At 42.5% G+C, this 13,086-nt stretch overlaps 2 protein-coding genes across 3 annotated transcripts; one reads left to right on the top strand and one right to left on the bottom strand.

Annotated features, from left to right (window-relative positions):
• Positions 1-42: 42 nt before the first annotated feature.
• Positions 43-7,689, top strand: wdr24 (WD repeat domain 24). 2 transcript variants are annotated; one of them, XM_029527127.1, is made up of 11 exons: positions 43-106; positions 871-1,009; positions 1,291-1,775; positions 2,047-2,224; positions 2,363-3,035; positions 3,456-3,568; positions 3,654-3,781; positions 3,883-3,987; positions 4,111-4,448; positions 4,565-4,749; positions 5,411-7,689. In XM_029527127.1, exons 3-11 carry the CDS (start codon positions 1,295-1,297, stop codon positions 5,577-5,579), a joined length of 2,370 nt encoding a protein of 789 aa, XP_029382987.1. In that variant the 5' UTR covers positions 43-106; positions 871-1,009; positions 1,291-1,294; the 3' UTR covers positions 5,580-7,689. The 2 variants fall into 2 exon arrangements, with proteins under 2 accessions (XP_029382987.1, XP_029382988.1); XM_029527128.1 differs by lacking the exon at positions 43-106 and adding an exon at positions 592-673.
• A 24-nt stretch (positions 7,690-7,713) lies between these two features.
• Positions 7,714-13,021, bottom strand: anks3 (ankyrin repeat and sterile alpha motif domain containing 3). Its single transcript, XM_029527129.1, has 16 exons — positions 12,942-13,021; positions 12,347-12,540; positions 12,068-12,266; positions 11,499-11,620; positions 11,333-11,414; positions 11,082-11,199; positions 10,839-10,988; positions 10,495-10,620; positions 10,304-10,419; positions 10,048-10,209; positions 9,824-9,948; positions 9,587-9,728; positions 9,231-9,504; positions 9,064-9,135; positions 8,868-8,959; positions 7,714-8,784 (listed from the first exon to the last, which is right to left on the bottom strand). The coding sequence occupies exons 2-15, from the start codon at positions 12,511-12,513 to the stop codon at positions 8,877-8,879; spliced, it is 1,938 nt and encodes a 645-aa protein (XP_029382989.1). The 5' UTR covers positions 12,514-12,540; positions 12,942-13,021; the 3' UTR covers positions 7,714-8,784; positions 8,868-8,876.
• Between the last annotated feature and the right edge of the window lie 65 nt (positions 13,022-13,086).

A 13,086-nucleotide genomic window follows, 5' to 3' on the forward strand; every position in this document is an offset into this window, starting at 1 on the left:
CCTGTAGTATCGCGATGTTTCCCTCCGTGAACCGCCGGATTCCCGCGAGATTGTGGAGCATATTATAGCATCCGGTATTGCAAGCAACGAACAACAGTTACGCAAGGTTTGTCCCTTGAAATACTAATTTATTAGTTATTTACTTTGCGTTGACGTCTCTACCTATTGAGATGTACGTATGGAAACGCATCGATCGCTTGAGATACCTTTTAAACGCGTTTCATATCTGGGAATGTGGTCAGAAGCGAGGTTAGCCAGTTAGCATTAGCATCACATTCCAGTCATGTTTATGGTGCAGAAACACTGAAGTGTGAGTTCAGCTGCTGAGCTGCACAGACCAGGCTGAAGGGTTTACCGAGCTGCAGTTTCACTTTATTTCTGAGCAAAATGAGACGCCACCAAAACGTCAGATAGTGGGGGGTGAAAGCGGCCACCTCTGTGGACATTTAGGGTGTTTGCACACAAAGTTACATGGGAGAGTGGACTCTGCTGGGTAGGCTCGTTTTCTACGTCACTGTGTGGAGGTAAAAGCAAACACAAAAAAACCCACACAAAACAAACAAACTTCTATCTTCAGTCGAGATTTTCAGTGCTGAAGGGGGGTAAAAAAGACAGTTGACCTAACATAATACATTGCCACATGAAGAGAAATCTGTTTCTTTACCTCACGAAGGTAAGAACCTGTCAGTCTTAGATGTGCAGCTATACAAAACAAGATGCTTAATGAATAGAAATAACGGTATAAAAGTTATAACATAATTCCATATTGATCAAGGTGTTATTTCTATCAATAAATGCTCATGTGTCTGTGATAAAGATTGCAGCACACATTGTTATGGTGATTATTTTTCTGGGTTTTTTTTTCTACAGCTGCAAACCCCGGCGGTGTTACTGTGTTGTTCACATGCCAGCCTTGCTCTAGCAAACTAGCAAGTTGGCTCTGATGGGAGCAGATGAGGAGGACTCTTTGTGGCTGCAGATGCTGAAGAGGCTGATAGCTCTTCACCAAGTAAGTACTGCAGACATACAACTGTCTGACATATTTAAATGTGTGCAATAATGTTCATTAATTGCTTTGTCACACACTGCCATCTGCCATCCCCTTACACCAACCGCTGTATAAGTGTAATGTATTGCAATGGTTTACTTGGCTGGAGTGCCACCTTCTGGTGGATTTATAGACTATGCCTTAACAGCTGGCACAAGGGTAAAAGTGAATGTGGCAATAAATAAGTGAATGATGCTGTTTCATTGTCCCTGGCCTAAAAATATCACTGTTGTCTGCACCAGGAACATGGAGAAGATGTCACGGGTTACCACAGCTCTTGGCAGCAATGCCATCAGTGGCCGAACTATGTTCTGCCACTTGGACGCGCCTGCCAATGCCATCAGCGTGTGCCGCGACGCCATGCAGGTGGTGGTGGCCGGCCGCAACATCTTCAAGATCTACGCACTGGAAGAGGAGCAGTTTGTGGAGAAGCTGAATCTCCGCGTTGGTCGCAAACCCTCCCTCAACTTCAGCTGTGCTGATGTAATGTGGCACCAGATGGAGGAGAGCCTGCTGGCCACGGCTGCCACCAATGGGGCAGTGGTCACCTGGAACTTGGGAAAACCCTCTCGCAACAAGCAAGACCAGCTGTTCACTGAACACAAACGCACTGTCAACAAAGTGTGTTTCCACCCCACAGAGGTTTACATGCTGCTAAGTGGTTCACAGGATGGCTTCATGAAGTGTTTTGATCTGCGCAAGAAGGAATCTGTCAGCACTTTTTCAGGTAATGATAAAAAGATGGTGATATAATCTAATCCTACAAATCTTTAATTTGATCTAATACAGTGATAATGTAGGTGTTTCTCCCTGTTCTGCCTTGTTAGCACAACAAAGAACCATGATTTATTTTTCACATCATCGGATGCTTATGATTATGTTGACTTTGGTCAAGTTTACTCCCAGCTGTGGATATAAAAAACAGTAACCTGTTCTTGGTCCATATGTTCTCATGGATCAATTCATGCTTTGTAATATAACCACATCTTTTCCTGTAGGTCAGTCTGAAAGTGTAAGGGACGTCCAGTTCAGCATGAAAGATTATTTCACATTTGCTGCGTCCTTTGAAAATGGCAACGTCCAGCTGTGGGACATTAGACGGCCAGACCGCTATGAGCGAATGTTCACTGCCCACACCGGTCCTGTCTTCTGCTGCGACTGGCACCCTGATGACAGGTTAGCAACATGACATAAACCCAGATGAAAGTTACAGTTATTCGTTGTTTTGGCATTTCAGGACGCACAACACTTATTTGTCCAAGCATTATTTATTACAAAAGTAATTTGTTCAAAACGTGACACTTTTTATTTTAGGGGTTGGCTAGCCACTGGAGGCAGGGACAAGATGGTTAAGGTCTGGGACATGACCACCAACAGGGCCAAGGAGATCTACTGCGTCCAGACAATCGCCTCAGTGGCAAGAGTCAAGTGGCGGCCTGAGAGAAAGTTTCATCTGGCCACCTGCTCCATGATGGTGGACCACAACATCTATGTGTGGGACATTCGCAGACCTTTTATTCCCTTCGCCACCTTTGAGGAACACAAAGATGTAACCACTGGTATTGTGTGGCGTCACCAACATGACCCTCATTTTCTGCTCTCTGGTTCTAAAGACAGTACACTCTACCAGCATATGTTCAAAGATGCCACTCGTCCCGTGGATAAGGCCAACCCTGAGGGTCTGTGCTTTGGACTGTTTGGTGACTTGGCCTTTGCAGCCAAGGAGAGTCTGATCAGCAGTGATGCAAACAGAAAGCCATATCCTGGAGGCGACCGCCGCTACCCCATCTTTTTCTTCAAGAAGCCCGACCCGACAGAACAGTTTGCTCATGTGTCCAGTGCTCTTAGTGTCTTTGAGACAGACTTGGACAGTAACCGCATGGACTGGTTTGTCAAGACAGCACAACTCTACCTCCTCAGTGGCAAGCCATTTGCTGAGCTGTGTGATCACAATGCCAAGGTGGCCCGTGAACTTAAAAGACCTCAGGTCAGACATTTTGCTCAGGGGTTGGATTTAGATATTATCAATCTAAATGGCAACTTTTCAAATTACTTGGGAAGTGATTGTACTATGACTGTGTCAAACATTTATTTTCATTCTTTTATCGATGTATTATTATTGTTGTTATTGTTATTATTATGTCACTATCTGGTCTAAAAACGTCAGTATACAAAAAATATTTCCACATTCCCACATCTCAGTTTTAGAATAATTGAATTTGTCTGAACAGTCAACACCTAGAAGATACTCAGGCCACCAAATATACAGGGCATATATTTCAGGCATATAAAAGCAAAACACAATGAACTGCAGCATTCATAACCAACAAAACATAATGACTTATTAGGTCTGTATTTTAAATATGAATACTCAAGCTATATCCAACTTTTTTTCTTTCATTCAAAGGTTTCCACAACATGGACTATGCTGAGAATCATGTTTTCTGACCCAGCAAACCTCACAGCACCTGGTCCAAACCCTATCCTCAGTAAACTGGGAACCCTGCCTTTAATGAACAGGCAAATTACCTTTTCAACTTGTGCTGTTACAGAAAAATAATGTATATCATTTAAAATCTAAATTTAACTCAAACCATATTTTCAGTTTCAGCATGAAGGAAATAGGCTCAGGGATAGGAACCGAGAGTCGACTGGAGCGCAGTAAAGGCGAGAGCAGGCAGGACAACATCCACCTGGAGTCTGGAAACTTGCACCTCACCAACAATAACGAAGGTGAGAAGATTGTCCAAAGACTTGAGAGGATCTTGGTGTCCCTCAGTTGCTTGTACCGTATTCAGCATTTGTATAATGAACTGATGACCATTAAATTTAAGAAAACGAGGAGACGGAAGGCAGTGAAGGCCAGGCTGAGTACATGTTTGGTGATGCTGAGTTAGATGATGATGACCTCTATTCAATGGAGCATGACAACCAAACAGGTAGGTCCCAGTCTCATCTCTGAAGAAACTAAAGAGTTGCCTAAATCTGTTACTGCTATTTATATCTACCTCTGCTCAGCATTCTTTCATCTAATATTATCTGTGCTCCTTTTGTCATAACAGAGGAGCAGGAGTACATACTGCCCCAGGAGGCCTTCCAGCTGCGCCATGAGATCATGGATAACCCGTCTGCTCCTGAGCACCTTCAACAGGACAAGGCTGACTCCCCTCATGTCAGTGGGAATGAGGCAGAGGTCACTTGTCTGACACCCATCGAGTCCTTTTCACTCATCTCCATTTCTCAGCCGCTGTTCAGCCCACATCTACCTGCCAGCTTTTTCTGCCCCATTGTGCGAGAAATGCTGAGCTACTACGCTGAGCAAGGGGACGTCCAGATGGCTGTGTCTGTGCTTATCGTCCTGGGAGATCGGATCCGAAAAGAGATTGATGACCTCACCCAGGTTAGATAAAAATAGTATTGGTTTCTTGCGTACAGTGTATTTTTAATTATGGTTTTGTACTCTGTGGAAGTAAAGACAAAACAGGAAACCCTAAACAAGTTGTATTTCCATTTCAGGAGCACTGGTACATGTCCTACATAGACCTGCTGCAGCGGTTTGAGTTGTGGAATGTGTCCAATGAGGTCATCAAACTGAGTACATGCAGCGCCATCACCTGCCTGAACCAGGCGTCTACAACGCTGCATATCAATTGCAGCAACTGCAAGCGGCCAATGAGCAACAAGGGCTGGATCTGTGATAGGTACAGTAACATTTCCATTTATTGTTGAACAGAAATGTATTTGCACTTGGTTTGTATCTCTTAGAGGTGAAAAAAAGAATTTTGATATGAACCCTGTAGCTTTAGCTTGAGTACACTCATTACTTTTTAAAATACATCCAACTTTGTTGAAGTTAGTTTTTGTAATTAAACTTTGAACATCACTTTAATTATTTACGAGCTATGCGTATTGTCTGATTAGTCTGATACATGCAAGTAAAACTGTCAAATTGTTGTTACAAAAAGTACTAACTTGCTCAAAGGTCATAACATAAACAACAAATTAAAAATACCCTACTCTGAAATAGATTCAATTTGGGTTTTGTAAACAATACTGCTTAAAAAATGGCCACAGTTATTCTTTCTCAGACTGTGTTTAGGAAAGTTCTGTCCGCCATGACGCTGCATGACCACCGCCCTTGGCTTTTGCAAACACACAACACAAAGAAAGGTCAAGTGCGTGGGCATGTTTTCACAGCAATCATAGTGAGCGAAAGAAAAGTGATGGTAAAACAAATCATTTTCGTTCTCATTTTATAACCCACAGTTGTTTGTAGTTGTAGTGTAGTTCAAGTACTTTTTGCAGGAACTACTTTACCTAGTTGACTGAAGCCCTAAAATGTGCTTTGCGTTTCGTCTGCAGGTGCCACCAGTGTGCCAGCGTGTGTGCAGTGTGCCACCATGTGGTGAAGGGACTGTTTGTGTGGTGTCAGGGTTGCAGCCACGGTGGACATCTAGAGCACATAATGAACTGGCTGAAAAGCAGCACTCACTGTCCTGCTGGCTGTGGTCACCTGTGTGAATACACCTGAGCCCATCACATCCACCGTTCACACAGCTGGTCTTTTGTGGGCGTGGGAATTGATCATCACAGCCGTGACTATCCTACACACCAGGAAGAGACACGTCTTCATCCCTCCATGAGGGCCTGTAGTGATTTGTCACTGTGGAAAGAACAATTACTGTGTGTTTGAGGTAAGATTAGTCAGGTCTGATCCACTGAGGCTGACAGAGGATTAGTTCTGTATGTGTTTCATGGATGACTGGTCACAAGAAAACACAATCACTCATGTATGATTTCACATCGGCACTTGAATTAGTTTTTGAACCATTTATGTAATTGTAAATAAGCAGATGTTGCCAGACATTCAAAGAATTTAACAATATATTTTTTGAATTTCTATTCTCTGCATTTTGCATCTTTTTTAAATGCAGCAGCAAAACCTTGAAGGCTGTGCAGCAACAAATGTTTGATCTAATAACTAATAACTTATTTTAAATGACTGTAGATAATGTTGAGTTAATTTAAAGAAGCCCTTTATTCTGATAGTAAAAAAGCAATAACTATTGAATTAACATTTTAAGGTGTCCCGGATCTGTGTTTTATACACTCCATTGCCCAGAAAGGGTTTCATTTTGTAGCGTTTACATTATTCACATATGTTGGTAGTGTAGGTCACCCAGCAGCTGCCCAATACAGCCAGGACACCCAGTCCCTGTGACACAGTGTGAGTAAAATGCCTTGCTGTAGAGAAGCTTAGTGAAAAGAAAGAACACAACTTATTCATTTCCCACAAACACATTTTATTCTCACTGGCCCAGAAATCCCAGCTGGCAACCTGCCAACATTTCTAGCCTCTAGTCCACCAGCGAGACACAATGTGTGCTGCTCAGACTAACAGTCATTTGCTTGGCATAACGTGTATATCTCACTGCTGGTGAGAAGCACAGCACAGAGGCGTAGAAGCCAAAAGAGACAGCTTTTGTGCAGTTGAACGTCAACAAGACCAGCTTTATCTTGAGTGAAATTTGTCTGTTTCTACCAGAATCCCTGTCACATCCAGTACTGTGGAGTCTGATGGAAAATGTTTGGATGACTTTACAATCTAGCTGTCAGTTTAATTGGCACAGTAGTCATGTAGAATATTTTATCAGTACTGTCGCAACCGTGATGCATATTTGGAAACACACAAAACAGACATTTACACTCTGGCAGCTGCCCAGTTTCAAGGGTTGGTCGTCCACCCTCATCTGTCACACGTTGTAAATCAGCAGCAGAACATTACTACAGGTGATAGCCTTCTGCTGCTTGACCTTATTTCCTGTAAATTCATCTTGGTTTTTTGACAGAAGCCTCCTGGAACAGGATTCCACAAACCGAAAAGCTTAAAAAATAAAAAAATATAATTCCATACAACACTGTACTGCCATTCAACATCTTCTGTGTGCTTTGGTAATTTTAGGAATAAAATTTAAATTGAGCATAAACTACCTGATACTATATGTGGTTGCGGAAAAGCACTAGAAATAAAAGATCAGCACCCATTACACCTTTTCTGGCCATTTGACATAACATCAGTACGTAAATCTACATTTCCCATGAGCTGGTATCATAGTAAATTGATATTTGAGTTGTCCTGTTCAATACAGGGGCAGAGTAGTGAATTACAAGCTGGCTGGAATCTGTGCTCGTTTAAAAACCTACAGGCTGCTGTATCTGAATCAGCTGCTTGGGCCAAACTCAGCCAACATTTGTACTGTGCCAAGGTAGTTACTGAGCAGCAACTGTCACATCGATTTACCGCCAAAGCCCAGGGCACAACAGAGGATTTTTAGATGTACTTCATATGAAGGCATCCCAACAATGAGCAGGGGAATCCCAAGCCCCAGGCTCAGCCCACACAGAGCTATAGAGTGAACAACCTTCTTATTGGCCATGTTGTGTCAGGCTAATATAAACCAGCTGATCTGACCAAACATCTCGACAGGAAACGGGACGGGACCTGGAGTTTTTAAAATTCAAATAATATTCAGTGTTGGTCCAAGAGATGGATGCGTAAAAAAAATTTGCAGCAATGTAAAAGAAATCTTAGTGTAAAAATATTACTGACAAAATTCATTGCAAACATTGGACTATATATATATATATATATATATATATTTTTTTTTTTTTTTTTTTTAGATTTGAATTCAGAAGAAAATGTCCTGAATTATTTTAGTTTTCTGCTGCCGTTTTTTCCACAATCCAAATTATAGCCTAGTAAAAATAAACTGTTGGGTATAACAGACTTAAAGTATTACTTATTTCCTAATGCATTCAGTACATGGATATAAAATTATGAAGTTAAGAATAGTTAGTCAATCTAAACTGAGCAGAAAAAGGGCATGTTATTGTAAAACTTGCTCTTAACTTTCAGGCAACTGGGTTTTAATTGCAACAGACATTATCCAGCATTTAAAACGACTTTGGGGGGATTTCGGGATAAAACAGATCCTGTTCTAGAAGTAAAGCCAAATAGCACTAAACTAAGTGTAAGCACCACTGTGTGAAACCTGAAGAAAACTGAGCTGCTGTTTTGTTGTAAAAATGTCCATTTTAAAATTTTATAATTTACTCATAACTTGTGTTATGATAATTAAAACCTTAAAAAGACCTGTCATTTAATCCAACACTTTTCACTGTCTACATAGAATATTCAGCAGGCCATTATTTTCAAACAGCAAAAAATTAGAAGGTTCCAATGAAATCATCAATCTGCACCAAATACTGACTAAAATAAACACACTACATCTCTATTTGACACCTGCCACCCACTACTCTCTTTTCTTTACATTTATCTCATCTGGTGACAGGAATGTAATTCAAACCAAGTTTCTTATAGGTAGAGAGTACTGTTTCGTATTAATACTTCACAGTTTTAGAGCATCTGACCTGTAAGATCAGTCCCTCCTCCTCCTGGGCCATTTTCACAACCCGACTACCGGAGTCCAGTATTCACCAGCACAAGCTTGTGGGAGGTCAGGTATCCTTCCTGCCTGCTTGTCGTTCTCTGCAGCAGCTGCTGCCCTTGGCCTTGTCCACTCCTGGCAAGCTCTTGGTCCATCGGCCAATCCCAGAGGGGCTGCAGGTCGGCTGCTTCAAGTCCAGGAGGGCTGGCCTCACCTCGACCTTCTCCCATTTTAGTGAGATTGTTCAGGGTGGTTAAATCACCCTCCGTCAAATATTAGCACAAGACCCTTTAGAAGATGAAAAACAATTTGCTGATTTTGTAGCAGCTCTAGAATTGATCCAGCAGTGAGGTCTATCCAGGAAGACTCACCTGAAGAGATTAAGGCCGTTCCCAGCTATCAGACACTTTTTCAGGGGCACTCAGTCTCCTCAGATTTTGCAGCACAGTTTGCAGAGTTGTCGCTGTAAAGATAAACCAGGCTTAGCATTAGACTGCCCTGATGACCAAAAAAAAAAAAAAAAAAAAACTAAAACAAAACACTCTATTAAACATTACACCACCTTACCCAATGCTTCTTCATAGGAATCCAGCTTCTTCATTAGCTCCACAACACTGGAGCTCGTCAGGCCTTGCACGGCTACAAGAAGGTAGAAAATCACTTGCTTTAAAAAAAATTATAATAATAAATCACAAAATATAAAAGGTGTTATCCAAAATATCACAATAACTTACGTTTCACACCAGTGTCATCTTTGGATTTATCATTCACGTCAGTAAAAGAGCTGCAATTGTCATCGATGGAGAGGCAGGAGAGCAGTTCACTGCGACAAGTCCTGGCCTTCATTAGTGTGGCGCTCATGTCCTGAGCCAGCCGGTGGCTCTCCACCAACTCATCATGGACCCTCCTCCATGCCATTTTGTCCTCCATCAGACATCCTTCCATCACAGTGCGCAGCTCCTTCTCTTGAGAAACCTGGCTCTGCAGGTTCTCCACCTCCTCACAGCGCTACATCAAGGAGAGTTAGTCCGTTAGATGTGAGTAGAAGGTTTTCAGGTGAGTCCAGAAAAGTTAGAAACAGATAATGAACCTTGTGTAGCTGAATGGCCATCTCCTGCATCTCAGCCTCAAGCTGGTCAGCATAAGCCTGTTCCAGAGCATCGCTGGGTGGTCGAGCGCTGCTATGCCACCTTGCAATAGCTGAGGTCATCTTGCGCTTAGGTCCAAACAAACTGGCCAACATGACAGAAAGTCATTTCATACCAATAGAGAATACAAACACTCCATTTGAAGGATCAGTGTGAAAGAGGGATCCACAGATTCTTACGTGATTCCTATTTCTTTGAGATCATTTTCAGTCAGAGTGAGAAATATCCGCAGATCAATGTCTTGCTCTTCGAGTAGTGGGAGATACTTTGAGAAGCCAATCTGCTCCAAAAACTCTGCTAGATCCTAATGGAATAAGATTGGAGGTCTTGATGAAGACAGCCCTGAATACCATGAACCACCCAGGTCACTAGTAAATATAAATTTGTGGAAATATAGACTTACCTTTGGACCAGTGTAGGAGGGTGGGGGAATAATATGTGAACGTATCCCACAATTCCCTGTATCCGTGGAGTGAGCTGCATCACTGCTTCCATGCCTCTTGCCTTTTGAGTGGTGACCCTTATTTACTCTGCGTGAACTGCTCTTCTTGCACTGGTCAGAGTCCTATTGGACAAAGATGTCTGTCTGACACTGCATTTTAAAATAAATCATACAATTTCCTTGAGTTAACAGTGGATTTGTGTGCTTTTATGTTCACCTCATTACTCTCCACAGAGCCTTCCCAGTTTAGGCCAATCACATGAGGAAGGCCTTCACTGCTGCTGCTGCTGCTCCTCATTGTGGGCATGTCATTGTCAAAGAATGGACTGTCATCTGCAGCAGAAACAGGAAATATTTGAGTCCTCCTTAATTTTTTTTTTTTAGAAAACACATTTATATTCCTTTCACCTCTGCTGCTGTTGCTTTGACCATCCAGCTCATTGATAGGTGAGGTCACGTCACGGTAGCGGAGACCTTCACTCTGTTCACCAATGTCCTGGATTGTTGAGTATCCTGGCAGCACAACAGGAGGCTCTGTGATGAGAGGAGCAACATGACAAAACCTCATGTACCCCATGGTTACATTAATGAATGTCAACATGCCATTGATTGACTGAATACTGTAAATGTCAGTGCTTTAGTTCCCTTAATCCAGTGATTGTTTAGATTATCCTTTTTAAGTAATTGTGCAAATTAATTAAACTACTAGAACCTCCAACTGGTTGTATTATGCGCAACAAGTGTGACACTACCACACAGCTTGCTCGTGCCTCCTACTCGGAACTTGGCAATAGCCTGAGGTCCATCATGGATGCTGATGCCTTTTGCTCGGTTTCTACTTGGCCTTATCCTCGGGGGTGCACTGTCGGAGTCCTCAGAGGAGCTCAGGTCTTCAAAATGTGCTGGCAGGAAGCATCAAAATAAAAGTCAAAACTATTGATTATGACTTAATTAAGAAAACATAAAAAGAGACAGTATGCTATTGAGAAATGTACCTGGCTTAATCCTTGGAGAGCGTGAATCAATAAGGCTGACTATCTTGGTATAGCCATACATCATTGCCAAGGCACGGGCAGTCTCTCCTTTAATATTGCGATCCTCAACTTTAACTTTCTGTTAAACCAATTTTAAAAATTGAATAAAATAAAATAAGGTGTTGAGACTGTATGGTATGTGTCAAGTGCTGTGGTCAATTTTTGACATGATAAAAGCAAAGAGCATATTTAGCAGATAGTAAATTTCCCACATGATCAAGCAGGTATTGAACTATGATTTCATGTCCAGAAGCAGCAGCCTCCATCAGAGGGGTGAAGCCAGACCCCGGTTCCCTGGAGGGGGAAAAAAAAAAAAAAGTTGAATAAAAAGCAGTCTGCATGGAGTGTTTGCAGGAGTTTTTGGATGAAGACACTCACTTGACATTTGCATCAGCATTGTTATCCAGCAGGAACTTGACCATCTGCTGGTGGCCTGTGCTCGTGCAGTGAAACAGAGCAGTCCAGCCCAGAGAGTCCTTCAGCTCCAACTCAGCACCTTGCTTTTGTTTATGAAAAAAAAAAAAAAGTTTTTTCATTTGCAAAATGAATGAAAAACAAGTACAGCTGGAAATCTACCTGGAGATTCTTGAAAATTGTCAGAGGTAGGTAAACTTATTGTCAGTTTTGTGTTAATCTGGTTTGGCTTTAGCCCACTTTGTCAGCTCATTTTAGGTTGAGTCAACATGTGGGTTTGGAGCATCTAAGCACCAAACACTTGTATTTAAAAGCAAAAATAGAAATGCTAATTGTAAGGGTCTTTGCTTATAATAAATATTATAGATTTTCCATCAGTACAGTTGAACAGATGCAACCTGTGAAATCACAAATAAACGATCAGGTCACATTGTGCGCCTTCATTTTGTCCTGTTGTGTGTCCACATTGTGGTAATTTTCTATTCAAAGGTAAAGCTTTGAATGGAATTACTTCACACTTGTTCATTTTGTACCTGAAGCAGGAAGTATGCAATGCTTTCATTGCCACAGCTTGCTGCCAACATCAGCGGGGTTAGACCTTTGGCGGTGGTAGCGTTCACATTCACGCCTGCCTCCAGCAGAAGATTGGCGATGTTGTCATGTCCGATGTAAGACGCATACATCAGCGGGGTCCACCCTCCGATGTTCTTGCCATCCAGATTCACCTCCCGGCTGAAAACAAACCAGATCGTGTTGATGCAAACGTTGTGGCGGAAGAGTTCACATGTGTCTTGGTGTGTTTGGACACCCACCTTTTGATGCACTCGGCCACCACGTCGTACTGGCCAATGGAGCAGGCGGTGTGCAGGTCCAGAGGGACATCCAGCTCCTCAGGTCTCACCAGGGACTCTCCAAACCACAGGGACAAGCTGGCACTTAGCTGCTCGGACTCACTGGCTTCGTCGCTTAGCTCGGACATTTCCCAGCTCTCCCCTCGGCCTGACACCTGAAAACAGAACCAGTCCTGAGTCCGGGTCCTGATTGTGAACCTCTGCCCGCCATGACATATTCAACAATACAGCGCTCCGTATTGGTGCCTCAAAGGCTCTGGGTCTGAACAGTAAACCGCAGCAGCCGGTTGTTGTTGTTGTTGTGTTTACTTACAATGACCACACAAACAACAGTTCGTGTCAGCTCCTAACGGCCCGTTATTTTGAGGCTAAAGCTGATTTCCATTGGCCGGAGCTGGAGCTAACTCCCAACTTTGCTCGTTTAGCGTGTGTTAGCTTAACGAAAAAAATAAAAATACAAAAAACTCAAGATAAGAATGTCCCACCACACATCTACACATAAACACGACGGCAACCTGAAATAACGAATATGTGGAAAAAGTTGTTCAAAACTTACAAGCAACGGTAGTTTGTTTTCTCAGCGGCTCAAAGTTTTTTGTGCGTGTCACACTCAATTGTGTTCGTGTTGAAACACACCCCGCCCTTTCCTGTTTGACAGGGGCCGCTGAACACATTAAATCAACACACAGTGATCTAACCTC

Source organism: Echeneis naucrates, chromosome 19 (assembly GCF_900963305.1).
Source record: "Echeneis naucrates chromosome 19, fEcheNa1.1, whole genome shotgun sequence".
Lineage (NCBI taxonomy): Eukaryota > Metazoa > Chordata > Actinopteri > Carangiformes > Echeneidae > Echeneis > Echeneis naucrates.

Excerpts from the sequence above, each read along its gene's own strand:
- anks3 (XM_029527129.1), bottom strand. The coding sequence starts at position 12,513 with ATGTCCGAGCTAAGCGACGAAGCCAGTGAGTCCGAGCAGCTAAGTGCC. Across the intron at positions 11,200-11,332 it reads TTCAATACCTGCTTGATCAT|AAAGTTAAAGTTGAGGATCG; the intron begins GTGGGAAATTTA and ends TTGGTTTAACAG. Across the intron at positions 8,960-9,063 it reads TTCCTATGAAGAAGCATTGG|CGACAACTCTGCAAACTGTG; the intron begins GTAAGGTGGTGT and ends TTATCTTTACAG.
- wdr24 (XM_029527127.1), top strand. The coding sequence starts at position 1,295 with ATGGAGAAGATGTCACGGGTTACCACAGCTCTTGGCAGCAATGCCATC. Across the intron at positions 3,036-3,455 it reads GTGAACTTAAAAGACCTCAG|GTTTCCACAACATGGACTAT; the intron begins GTCAGACATTTT and ends TTTCATTCAAAG. Across the intron at positions 3,569-3,653 it reads ACCCTGCCTTTAATGAACAG|TTTCAGCATGAAGGAAATAG; the intron begins GCAAATTACCTT and ends CCATATTTTCAG.